The sequence below is a fragment of the Ictidomys tridecemlineatus genome, chromosome 13 (genome assembly GCF_052094955.1).
Source record: "Ictidomys tridecemlineatus isolate mIctTri1 chromosome 13, mIctTri1.hap1, whole genome shotgun sequence".
Lineage (NCBI taxonomy): Eukaryota > Metazoa > Chordata > Mammalia > Rodentia > Sciuridae > Ictidomys > Ictidomys tridecemlineatus.
The window spans coordinates 35182607-35196166 of record NC_135489.1 but is presented as its reverse complement, the minus strand read 5'-3'; the positions used below and the strand labels follow the sequence as shown (position 1 = coordinate 35196166).

Below are 13560 nucleotides of genomic sequence, written 5' to 3'. Positions count from 1 at the left end.
CCCACAGAATCCCATGACTTGCTTTCAACCACTGCAAGGGCTTCCTGAGCACAGGCCTTTACCAGCTGAGCACATGTAAACACCTGCTGTTTATAGCCACCTTCCTACACCCAGTCACCTAGATAGCAGAGACAAATTTTAACTACTTTAAACCCATATTAGCCCTTAAAAATGTCTATACTTTCAATAAATTACTGTCATTTTGTATCACATTTTGGTAGGATTCTTCAACCTTCATATATTCATACTGTCCTAAATATAATATCAAATACAACTTCAAATGACAGTATTGTGTTGAGGGTAGATGGCTTAATGGAGAGAAATTGTGAGCCTGTCCTTTACAAGATATTATATCTGGTGGAGCTTGTCTCCATGTCAGCCAAACATGTTAGTGCTCCTTCTCAATTGTATTTGTTAAAATGAGATTATGCCTTTTTTATCATATTCCCTGGGCCTTCTCTCCCATCTCTCACGCTGACTATAGCAGTTGACACAGTTCATGCTAAAATTGGTTTGCTCAAGAGAGAAGAAATGCAGTGAAATTTGAAATTTTGAAATTTTCTCTTTTCCTAGGCTGCCCTCCCATCCCTTTTTCTTCTTTCACCTTGCCCGTCCACTGCCTCTGACCTGGTACCCAGACCACTTCCAGGGCCCCATGGTGGGACACTGGCAGGAAACTCCTTAGAAAGCATAGAAAGGGGATGTGTGTAGAATTTGGGTTTTTTTCCCCCCAAGATTTTTTTTATTTATCAGTAAAGTGACTTAAATTTGCAAGGTAGACTAATTCTTGACTTAATAATTGTATTATTTGGATTAATATTCCAGTTACTAAATTTCAAGTTTTTGCTGGTAATGAGATTCAAAGTAATATAAGCAACATTATCTTTTTGTTTGATACTGGGAATTGAACCCAGGGGTGTTTAACTACTGAACCACATCCCCAGCCCTTTTTTGTCTCTTATTTAGAGACATGGTCTCACTGAGTTGCTTACAGCCTTGCTAAGTTGCTGGAGCTGGCTTTGAACTTGCTGCCTCAGCCTCCTAAGCCACTGGGATTATAGGCATGTGCCACCATACCTAGCAAGCCACATTGTTTGGGTTGGCTCTCCAGACTCCTTATCTTTTATTTAAAATTTTTTTTTGCGGTGCTTAGAATTAAACACAGGGCCTTAAGCATGTTGGGCAAGTGCTGTACCACTGAGCTTCTGTATCCCCAGCCTTCTATATCTTTTAAATGTGATATGTTAACATGTTAGGTTTAAAGGAAAATACCAAAAGAAAAAAGAAGCACATCATCTTATATAGCCAAATAAGTATAGTCCATCAAAATAATTCTCCTGAGAAGAAATATGTATGTTTCTTTCAGTGATGACATTTTTTTTCATTCTTTTAATGAAATGAGATTACTTTAATATTGATCAATAATAAATGAGATTCCATTGATGTTGCTGTCACTTAAAATGGTTTTGAAATTGTATTCAGAACAAGAGAATCTTGTGATACAAGTAAATCACTTATAACATTATACCTTATATGTTTTTTTTACTATTAAATTTTTATAACTTTATTTCATTTATTAATTTTTACGTGGTGCCAAGAATTGAACTCAGGGCCTTACACGTACAAGGCGAGTACTCTACCACTGAGCCATAATCCTAGCCTCTATACCTTTTATATTATTACTTATTTAAATCTTTTACTTCTTTTTTAAGCTTGCCATTCATATTTATAAAGCTTGGTATTTGTATTTAAGCCTTCCATTCAGATTTATTTGCAAAACTCACCTCCCAGTGACTTAGCTGCTTTCAGTAATCAAATTCATCCTCAAAGGAAGATGAGCTTTCAGTGAGTACGCAGGTTAGTCTCCATATTATGAAGCATTTCTTCTGGAAGATCTCAGAAAGCACTGAGGTACAGTGGCATTATTAGACTAACCACTTGCAGAGCTCACAGTCATTTGGTTGCCTAAGTTCTGGTGGGCTTATATGAAAAAATGTCTTTCATTACTTTGAAGTTGTACTTCATTTTTACAGCATCTGAATGTGAATTTGTGTGCTCTTGTATTGTTTTCAATATTCACTGCCTTAAAACCTATTTAGGTTTTTCACTTTATTTCTTTTTGGTTTTAGGTTCTACTTTGTAGGTTAAATTTATCAAGGATATTTCATTTTCACAGTGATTTATTGCTGATCTATGTTTGATAACATTCTAGATCTGCCTTTTGAGGGACCCATATGGGATGGGTAGGGAGCATTAATATGATCATGACCAACTTCATGCAATTGGAGGGCATGTTGAAAACCATTTTATTATTATTTATTATTATGCAGGTCATTGTCTTTCTTTACCCAATAATAAAAATATGAGTAAAATATCCCTCCATTTGTCAGGGATGTCAAAAGGATAATCTAGAATATATTGCAAAGTTGAAATTTAAAAAAAAAATTACTTGTGGTAATGTTATTTGAAAGACTGACTTTAATAGTTCTTTCATGAATTTTACTAATCATTAAAACATTTGACAGAAATTCATTGTCTGTTTCTTATTCTTTTTGGTGATATCATTGGCCAGTAAGTTAGACTATATTTTAATAATTTTAGTCTGACTGATTATTTATTTTTATGTGTTGCTGAGGATTGAACCCAGTGCCTCACACTTGCTAGGCAAGCACTCTGCCACTGAGCTACAGCCCTGGCCCTAGTCTGACTGATTTTTAATAATTTTTATTGGAAAACTATAATCATATATAATAATGGATTTGTTGTCACATATTTGTATATGCACACAATATAATTTGGTCAATTTAATGTGACATGGTGGTTGAGTACTTATCTAGCATGTGCAAACCTCTGGGTTTGATCCCCAGCACTGCAAAAAAAGAGTAAGCAGATTAAGATATTTTTTAAGTTAAAAATAAAATTGCTAAAATATTAGTGAGGGTATTTAAAAACCTGTACATGTAATTTTCAAATTTTATTTTCATTTATGTAAGAGTATGCTAATTAAATTAACATATGGGTGAGTACCTAGTTGTTTTAGTCAGCTGTTTTGCTGCTGTGACTAAAAGAGGAAAAGTTTAAGGGCTCACAGACAGAGGTCTTAATCCATAGAAGGCCGGCTCCATTCTTTGGGACTCCAAATGAGACAGACATCATGGTGGAAGAATCTGGCAGCGGGAAACAGGTCACATGTTGATCAGGAAGCAGAGAGAGAGATAGTCTCCACTTTCCAGATAAAAACATATATACCCCAAAGCCACTCCCCCAAGTCCCACCTCCTCCATCCACAGCCTACCACTTCAGTTATCACGCAGTTAATCTCTAACAGGGGATTAATTCACTGGTTGGGTTGAGATGCTTGTAATCCAATCATTTCTCCTCTGAATCTTATTGCATTGTCTCACATGTGAGCTTTGGGGGGATACTTCACATTCAAACCATAGCACCAGTAAAATATTTTGTAGTCATGGCATACATTAATTTTATGATTTCTTTATCTTGGTTTTAGCCAAAGTCATACCCTTGCTATCAGAAAACTGTGCTGGAAGAATTGCAATGGAAAAGCCCAGCAGAGTGAAGGAGAAGGTGCTGACTGGTTACACTTTGCGAGCTGTGGTGAAGATCACACTGTGAAGATATACAGAGTTAACAAATGTGCACTGTAATGGGCTTCATTATCACATGCTTACAGTCATTGGTGTCTTAAAATGTTTATCATGTAAATAGATCACCTTTCACCTTCACAACTGAATCAAGTTTCTTTTTTAAGTCTAAAAGCAGTCCTTATTTAGGTCCTAGATCCTTTGAAATTGATGAAAGCTATACATCCCTTTCCTTGTTATAGAATTTATATGTATATTTACACATACCCAAGACCTTTGTTCATACTTTCAGAGATTCTTGGATCTACTTTCCATAAGTCCCAGATTAAGAACATCTAGGGCCTGAAGTTGTGGCTCAATGGTAGTGACTAGCATGTGTGAGGAACTGGGTTCGATCCTCAACACATCCAAATAAGTAAAATAAAGATCCATCAACACTAAAAAAATATATTAAAAAAAACCCAAAGAACAACAGCTATACTTGATCACATTTGCCTGGTTTTGTGTTATTTTGGGGCCTTTTCATTTACCCCTCTGAATCTGTTTTGTGTTGCTGTAACAAAATGCCTGGTGCTGGGTACTTTAAAAGAGGCTTATTTAAATCAGAGTTCTGGGGTTCCAAGAACATGGTCCTGAGATCTGCTTGGCTCTGGTGAAAGCTTCATGGCAGATGGAATAATAATGGTGGGAGTGTATGTGGAAGAAAGAGGTCATTTGTTGAGGCAGACAGAAAGGGAGATTCAAGGAAGGTGCCAGACTTGCTTGTAACAACCCAGTCTCATGAGAATACACTCCAGTGAGAATGTGCTCCTGATAGAAAAGTATTCTTCTCACCTGCCACTTGACCCCACCTCATAAAGATTTCAGCACCTCTCAACACCACCACCCTGGGGACCAAGCCCCCAGAACGTGAACCTGTGGGGAACACATTGGAATCATATCTAAACCATGCATCCTCTTTGGGATACATCATATTTATTACCTTCTTCAGAAGGTAGACATAGAAAATAAAAAGAGAATAAATCCAGATTGTTCAATTTTTAACATTTTTTTGTAAATAAACATACCACACCCAGTGTGCTAACTTGGACTTGACCCTTTCTTCCTAGTATACGCCAGTTATTCTAGGAATTTGGCAAGCAGTCATAAGTTTGAACTACAGCCAATCCTTTATTCTTTAAAGGTACGTAAGTTCTGCTTTTGTGGGTTTACTTAAAGTAGAATATTTGGACATTTAAACTTACAGATTTAGGTTTTGAAAAATAGAGTTCTGAATCATCTGAATGTATACAGTAGCTGAAGCCACGAGAGGGTAGAATATTTGTGCCCTGGGGACGATGCTGAGGGAGACAAGGGTGCCAGAAATGATCTTGGAGTGCCAGCTGAAGGTTAGAGGCAGGTCAGGACTGTGAGATATGAGGATAGGGGCTTGAGTCTAGCCCTGTTGGAACATAGAGTCATCAGGCAAATTCAGTATGTTGAAAAAAGGAAGGTGAGAATTTTGTGCCATTGTTTAATATGATATTTTGCTTTCAAAGGTGTTCAGTTGTGTTTTCTAGATGGACATTCTTAGGCCTGTGCTATACAATATTTCTAGTTCAATAGTGAGCTACATATATAATTTTAAACACATATAGCCACATAATAAATGGAAACAGGTGAAGTTTATTTTAATATTAAATTTACTATAATACAATGTATACAAAACATACTGTTGACCCTCTGTATCCATGGGTTCCACATAACATGGATTCAACCAGCCACGGATTGAAAATAGTAGGAAAAATTGCATCTCTTCTATACTTGTGCAGACTTGTCTTGTAGTTATTCCTTAAAAGATAAAGTGTAACAACTATTTACATAGCATTTGTGTTGTGTTAGGCATTGTAGGTAATCTTCAAGTAATTTACAGCATGCAGGAGGTTATATTCAAATATAGTACCATTGTATATAAGGGACTTGAGCATCTTTGAATTTTGGTATCTGCTGAGGTTCTGGAACCAATCCTCCACGTATACTGAAGGGAAATTTTATTATCACATAAAAATTATTTATGAACTATTTTATACTAGGGGTCTGTCTCAGTGCAAACTAGCCACATTTCAGGTGCTCCATAGCCACATGTAACTAGAGGCCATCCATTCTTGGACATGCAGTTCTAGTCTATTTTCATCTCTACAAACTTGCCTTATATCCTCAGCTCTGAGTGTGTGTGTGTGTGTGTGTGTGTGTGTGTGTGTGTGAGAGAGAGAGAGAGAGAGAGAGTGAAAGAGAGAGACCAGAATACCCTGCCCTGCAAGATGCCATTTCTGTTCTTGTTCACTGAAGAATTTTTATCTGCATTGTCTCATAGGGTTTTGTTCTGACCTAAGTGCACACAGAATTCCAGAGCAGATTCAGTGAACTAACTTAGGCTTTTAGAACCTTTAACAGCCCAGAGCTCAACACCTTAAGGTTACCTGAAAGTAGGCCTTGCCTTCCAGAGACTGAGTTTCAAAGCTAACAATTTTCCAAAGTTGTACTGAAGCATCTTCCTCAGTAATCACCTGTGTAATTCCGGTTAGTAAGCATTCAGAGGACTTGCTATGCACTGGGGCAGTCTGCATGATAATTCATGTGAATTCTACACATTCATGTCAATCTACTAATGACCACCTTTTGAATCATATTGCAGTAATTTGTAATATCTAAAGCAAAAAGTTTGGAAACTTCACTCTGGAGGAACTGAGGTGTATTCTAGAATCCCCAGCCTGTCCTTCCTCTTGTCTCTCTCTTCTTTCTTAGCTTAATTTAGAGCATCAAATTTCAGATTAATGCCAAGCACCAGACTAAGCATTGCTGTTTTCTGACCTATGCAACTTTCCTAGATAGAGGAGAGGTGTTTGGATTGTTTGTTTGGATTTGTATCTGTTTGCTTTGGACAGCCAGCAACCAAATCACTTCTCAGTAATTTCAGAGGAAAGTAGAATTGATTATTAAGTCCAAACGGAGAATGTGGGGATTGGAAAAGGAAAAGCACAGAATCATTCTCCTTTTCACGTTAGAAATTGTGGCAGCATGAGCAAATCCTGGGTTGTCTGTAATAAGACCCTATTGCTAACCTGCTCTCAGTCCCTGCTGAGCTGTATTTTAAAGGTAGAAAGGGAGAGAGCTTCTGAATGAAATTTCCTTGGACAGCTCGTAAGCTTGATGCATAGAGTTACCTGGCAGGTCGGTTCAAAACTGATTGCAGCCAGTCTTGGTGGTGCATGCCTGTAATCCCAGCAACTCTCAGGAGGCTGAGGCAGGAGGAGGATCACAAGTTTGAGGCCAACTTCAGCAATTTAGTGAGGCTCTAAGCAATTTAGGAAGACTCTGACTCAAAAAAAATAAAAAGGGCTAGCCATATAGCTAAGTGATAAAGCACTCCTGGGTTCAATCCTCAGTACCAAAAAGCAACAAACAAAACAAAGAAAAAAAACTGATGGCTGGGCCTCAGCCCCCAGCCCCAGGTGCTATGTCCATGTGCTATGTCTATGAAAAGGACCACATCTAAGAAGACAGGCTTTTCAGGGACAGGCTGGTTTTCTGGGAAGGGAAACTTGGTAGATGTGGGAACAGCTTCCAGGCTACTCCTGGAATTATTGAGTGAAGTATTCATATTAGTTGCAGGATTTCAACTCAACATTAAAATCAAAACAACAGAAAAGCAACTAACAGACAAAAATGGGTTCCTTTAGGGTTAAGCTCAGTGAGGTGATTACAGGGAATCTAGGACCATGGTCAGTGGTTTCCAACAGAGGATTGCTGAAGACTCCAACCACCAGATCCTGGGTAGGCCTGGGCCTGCTGTGGGTAGAGTGACAAAACTAAATGTCTATTATGCAGCCCTTGTTAAACCAGGCTACTAAACAGTGATGGAGGTTGCCCTAACCAAAATGACATGACTAACAATGAGCCCTTTACTATCTTTCAGAAACATTTTCTGTAGTGAACACATGTCCTGTGTATGCCTTTGTGGCCACATTTCTCATTTCTATGGCAGTTCAAAAATGCCTTTGAAAAACCAAATATTGAACTTTAGTCATTGATGTGTTTACTGAAGTTCCTACAGCAATTTTACCAAGAGGTCTGCAACTTTGAAGTATGCAAAAAATCAGAATGATGGCTGGACAGAAAGACACATGGACATTTATGCAATGAAGCAAGTACCATAAAATATTAGAGGTAGTTTTTGTACACGCATATTCGTAGCAATATTATTCACAACAGCCAAGAGATGGAAGCAGCATAAGTCTCCATCAGTGGATGAATGGATCAACAATATGTGGTATATATGTACTATGTTTGCATATCATCCTTTAAAAGGAGGGAAATTCTGACATGATGATGGATAAACCTTGAGGATGTTAAGTGAAATAAATCAGTCATGAAAGATAAATACTGTATGATTTAATTTATATGGTGCATCTAGGGTAATCAAATGCATAAAAATAAAGTAGAATGATAATAGCCAGGGGCAAGGATGTGGCACAGTAACCGGGGAGTTGACTGTAGTGTTTCATTTTTGCAAGATAAAAAAGTTGTAGAGAGTTCATCCATTGTCCTCCCTCAGTGAGCCTTCTGGGTCTTGCAGTATGGCAGAGCCTGCAGAAGCCGGAGCCTGGATCTGTGAGTTTCTGGAAACCTTCAGTGACACTTCAAATCTACAGAGTAGAAACTATCCTGCCTCAGATCCACATGGCTAGATGGGAAGACACACAAACAAAATGAAAAAACAAGGAAATAAAGTGCTCCAAACAAATCAAGCTGCTCCCATAAGAGAATCCATTGAAGAAATGTCAGAGAAGGAGTTCAGGATTTATTTAGTAAAACTGTTCTACAATTTAAAGAATTGTATAAGAGAGCAGCTACAGGAGTTAAGCAGTAAAATAATAGATTCGCTTCAGGAGATGAAAGATCACTTCTGTAAAGATACATTAGAGGTCCTGAAAAGAAATAAAGAAGAAATTCTTGAAGTGAAGGAATCACTAAACCAACTTAAAAGTTCAATGGAAAGTATCACCAACAGACAAGACCATTTGGAAGACAGAACCTCAGGCAATGAAGACAAAATATATAATCTTGAAAATAAAGTTGACCCCACAGAGAAGATGATAAATTGCGTGACATTCCCTCACCAGACACCATGCCTGAATAGCAACTGCTAAAGCCAACCAAGTGGAGCTACTGTGACTACTTCTGGGCTGATACGAAGGATCCCCAAGGCAATGGCACGGTGGCTGGGTTCGAATTGCTGCTCCAAAAGCAACTGAAAGGCAAACAAATGTAGGAAGAAATGTCTGAATTCTTCCGAGAGAGGATAAAGATTGAAGAAGAATGTGCAAAGAATTTGGCTAAGCTCTCTCAGAACTCCTTGGCTTCACAGGAGGAAGGCTCCTTGGGAGAAACTGGGCCCAGGTGAAGAAGAGTCTGGCAGATGAAGCAGAGGTTCATCTCAAGTTCTCCCCCAAGCTTCACAGCGAGGTAGAGAAGCCCCTAGTGAACTTTCGTGAGAACTTCAAGAAAGACATGAAAAAGTGTGACCACCATATCGCTGACCTCCGTAAGCAGCTCGCCAGCCGCTACACGTCGGTGGAGAAGGCTCAGAAAGCCCTCACAGAGCTGCAGAGAGACCTGGAGATGAAGACCCAGCAGCTGAAGATCAAGCTGAGCAACAAGACAGAGGAGGACATCAAGAAGGCACGGAGAAAGTCCACACAGGCTGTTGATGACCTCATGCGTTGTGTGGACCTCTACAACCAGGCGCAGTCCAAGTGGTTTGAAGAGATGGTGACCACCACTTTGGAGCTGGAGCCGCTGGAGGTGGAGAGGGTGGAGATGATCCGGCAACATCTGTGTCAGTACACACAGTTGCGGCATGAGACAGACATGTTCAACCAAAGCACAGTCGAGCCTGTGGACCAACTGCTTCGAAAATGGACCCGGCCAAAGACAGAGAGCTGTGGGTCAGAGAGCACAAAAAGGGCAACATTTGCCCCGTGTACATGGAGATCTAGGCATGCCTGTGCGGCCCCAGGGGTCCTACCCAGGAGAGGGGCTGGGGGTCCCGTGGAAAGGGGGTGGAGGCTCCCGCTGGGTGAAGCTGCCCTCCCACCCACTCTCCTGTCCACTGAGGAGAGAGGAGAGAGCTGGCAATTCCAGAAAGGGTGATCTGGATGGTTCAGCTGGGGAATCCCAAATATTCCCAGGCCAAGAAGACAGACCTGCAACCCTGCCCTTGTCTCCAAGACTGAAGCCCCCCCAAACCCCGTGCCGTGCTGGCTGCTCTGAGAACAAACAGGCTGGAACTTTGTGGTCCCTGCTGCGTTCCATAGGGGTGGCCATCAAACACTTGTGCCCTTGGATGCTCCAAAGCCCATCCTCCAGCTGGTCCCTTTATCTCCGGGGCTTTGGAAGATCAGGGAAGGGCTGTCTCTGCCTCCAAGCCAATGAATGTCAGGATCAGAATCATGGATAGAAGGCGCCGTCAGCTCAGCCTGCACCTAGAATCCTTTACGGCCTCTCTCTATTTTTCTCATTGCGTTCTGGGAGCCCAAATCTGGCTTTTCTTGGCCACTTTTCATCCCCGTGGATCTTGGGAAGGCCTGTTTTCTGTCTTCCCTGACCAACCCTGCCCAGAGAGGTCAGGATGGAACGACCTCATTCGGCAAATTAGCCCCAAGTCAGAGCATTGATTCACGGTTCCTATCAGACAGGGCATCATCTCTTAAGTCTCTGGAAAATCCCGATCCCTCCATTCCTTAGCTGTTTTCTCAAGGCAGTCCCCACTCCCACCCTGCCACCCCTGCCCAGCCTCACTAGAGGGAGCTTTCCAAAGTTCTCCTCCAGGGAGACCTCCTTCAGCTTTGTGCATGTCCAAAAGCTTTGAGAGATGGAGATGAACCAGAAACCACATGGGGTCTGTCTCCCATGGTGTCCTGTCCAATACTGGGCTACTCTGACCCCTGCTCTCCCAGGCTGCCCACCAAAGGCTTGATAGAGCTAGGTCAGTCCCACATGGGAGACAGGTTAGGGCAAGTCTTTGTCAACTCCATCTGCTTATGCATGATAGGGTTTGGACTGCTGTTCCTTGTATGGGCATTGCAGACTCTCTCTCATTTACTATCCAGGTGTGTCCTGCCACCTGGGCCTCCAGCTCCTCTGAACTTTCCAGAGCCCTGCACCGAGCCCTCGCTTGGTGTCAGCACCTTCTTTCCCTCTGTCCATCTTCCCTGTAGAAGCCTGAGCCAAGCGTGACTCGGGAAGCTTTTCAGCACTACCCCTGGGTTCAGCCTGCCACTTTCTTTCTCGACTACAGCAAACACCATCTACCCCATCTTAGCCTAGAGAACCAGCCTGAGGGGGCTGGGAGGAAAAATTGACAGTGAGCAAGGAACAGCTTTTAGCCAGAAACCCCTGCTCTGAGAGCCCATCTTCATCTTTCCCATTGATGGCTTTTGGCTTAACCCTTCCATCTCCCGTGGGGGCAGAATTCTATGAGCACAATTCACTGATCTTTCCCTCAATTTAACATTGCTAATAATGGATGTTAATCTTGAATCCTTCAGCATCTCTTCCATTGAATTAGAATGGCTTTCTCATAGTTTATTTTAGAAAGATGTTCAATATACTAAAGCAAACCAAAAAAAAAAAAAAAAGTTGTAGAAGCCAGGCAGACCTGTAATCCCAGTGGCAAGGCTGAGACAGGAGGATTGTGAGTTCAAAGCCAGCTTCAGCCTAACCAACTCAGTGAGACCCTGACTCTAAATAAAATACAAAATAGGGCTGGGGATGTGGTTCAGGGGTTGAGTGTCCCTGGTTCACTCTCTGGTATCCCTCTCCCCCCACAAAAAAGTTACAGATATTGCACAGCAATGAGAACATTCCAAATTGCCAACTTAATGTTTAAGATGGTAAATATTATGTTTGTTTTACCACAATTTTCAAAAAAGTGATCCAAGGCACACCATTTCCCAGAATGTTGTTATGCATTTTTTTAAAGTGTCATAAAGTAAAATATATCTGGGAAACACTCGGCAAAATAAAGTGAAGCTGTGCTTTGGAGGGTCATTATACTATCCTTTAAAAACATTTATATAATTTAAATTTGCCTATAAAACTTTTTTATTTGTTCTAATTATACATGATAGTAGAATGTATTTTGACATACATATATGGAGTATAACTTCTTATTTTCTGGTTGTACATCATGTAGAATTACACTGGTCATATAATCATATATGCACATAGGATTCATTCTACTATCTTTCCTAGTCACATTCCCCGTCCCTTCCCTTCTTTCTCCTTTTTCTAATCCTATAAAACTTTTTTAATATTTATTTTTTAGTTGCAGTTGGACACAATACCTTTATTTTATTTATTTATTTTTATGTGGTGCCAAGGATCGAACCCAGGGCCTCGAACGTGCTAGGCAAGAGCTCTATCATTGAGCCACAACCTCAGCCCCCTATAAAACTTTTACTGAAGAAAGAATGAAGCTGGTTGGGGTGGTGCATGCCTATAATCCTAGCAGCTTGGGAGGCTGAGGCAGGAGGATCATGAATTCAAAGCCAGCCTCCAGATAAGAGTCGCAAAGTAATTGATGAGTCAGGTATAAATGGATTTGGATCCAGGTTCACACTGGCTCTCACTGTGGGCAAGCTTCCCCTTCTCTTCTCTATAAGTAAAAATACTAAGTATCAGTCTGGCTTACATTCAATGGTGTGTGAAAGAAAATGCAAAACTGTCTTTCAGTTTGTACAAGTTAGAAAATTTCTCTTTAAAATAAAAGAAGTTCATTTGGGCGGACCAAAATAGGCATGGAACTTCTTAATATGATCTGGGCCTCAAGTTCACTTTATTCTGCCATCTGTGGCTTCTACCTGCCAGCATGGCTGCTTGTCCTCCTTCCATGATCTCTGCACTCCAGATAGTAGAAAGGAGGAAGACATAAGGAAAAGCTTGTCCCTAACTTTAAGGACGTCCTTGACAGTTCTGCCCAGATCTCCTGGGCCAGAGTTTAGTTTTGTGGCCATACCTAGTGTTAAGAGAAAAATGAGAAACTAAATCTGTATTATAGATGGCCATCTGCTCATTGAAAATTAGGGTGTTTCATTCTGGGAGAAAGAGAACAAATGATAATCTCATTTCATAAAAAGTAACCACTTCGTAGATTGTTTTGAGGATTAAATGGGTGATGCATAAAAATAATAAGATAATAATTCTTTGCATCTATTGCTATTATGATTAAATACAGCTCAGTTCATGCCACCTCCTTTCTTTATTTCCTTCCTTCTTTCTTTCTTTTTGTTTCAAATACTTTTAGTTGTAGATGGACACAATACCTTTATTTTATTTATTTTTATGTGGTGCTAAGGGTCAAACCAGTGCCTCACTAAGCAAGTGCTCTACCACTGAGCTACAACTCCAGCCCCTAAAAGCCTTCCTTAATCTCTTTGTTTCAAGTATTCCTTCCTTTCTCTGAATTACATAGTATTTGATACAAATACATAATACTTTTGGTATCCGCCACTTTATTCTATTTGTGTATATGTCTAAAGCTATTTCAATAAGATGCTTTCTGTTTTAAGAAAGTCATCTCCAATAGGCAAAAGGGATTATTGGCTCACATAACTGAAAAGAGTACAGTGATAGGACAGGTTTCAGGAATAGTTTGATCAGGTTCCTATTTCCCTTTCTTTAATTTTCTCACCTCTGCCCTTTCCAGGTCATCTTTCTCCTAAGAGTTCAGAGGAATGCAAACAGTCCCTGAGATTACATATTTTTTTGCATATAACCTTTAAACATCATGTCCCTAACTTTCCTCTGACTGGACTATCCCTATACTAATGACAGTGCAGGAGAAAGCCACACATTGAGTGACTGGGGCCTGCATGTTGGATGTAATGAAACATGAGATGACCTATCCTGGAGCTGG

At 40.4% G+C, this 13560-nt stretch overlaps 2 protein-coding genes across 4 annotated transcripts in view; both read left to right on the top strand.

The window, feature by feature from the left end:
* The window catches only part of Elp2 (elongator acetyltransferase complex subunit 2), a 48598-nt gene extending 44511 nt beyond the window's left edge, over window positions 1-4087 (top strand). For 2 of the 3 annotated variants that reach the window (XM_078030179.1, XM_078030180.1), the window contains exon 22: window positions 3509-4087. In XM_078030179.1, coding sequence (XP_077886305.1) covers window positions 3509-3665 — 157 coding nt within the window. In that variant the 3' untranslated portion in view covers window positions 3666-4087. The remainder of the gene's footprint in view (window positions 1-3508) is intronic. The other variant, XR_013429601.1, reaches the window with a different exon arrangement.
* Window positions 4088-8734: 4647 nt separating this feature from the next.
* On the top strand, window positions 8735-11275 carry LOC101959331 (growth arrest-specific protein 7). Its single transcript, XM_040273873.2, is given in 4 exon segments — window positions 8735-8759; window positions 8762-9028; window positions 9031-9558; window positions 9561-11275. Coding segments are annotated over 4 exon segments (900 nt in total). The 3' UTR covers window positions 9641-11275.
* Window positions 11276-13560: the final 2285 nt, after the last annotated feature.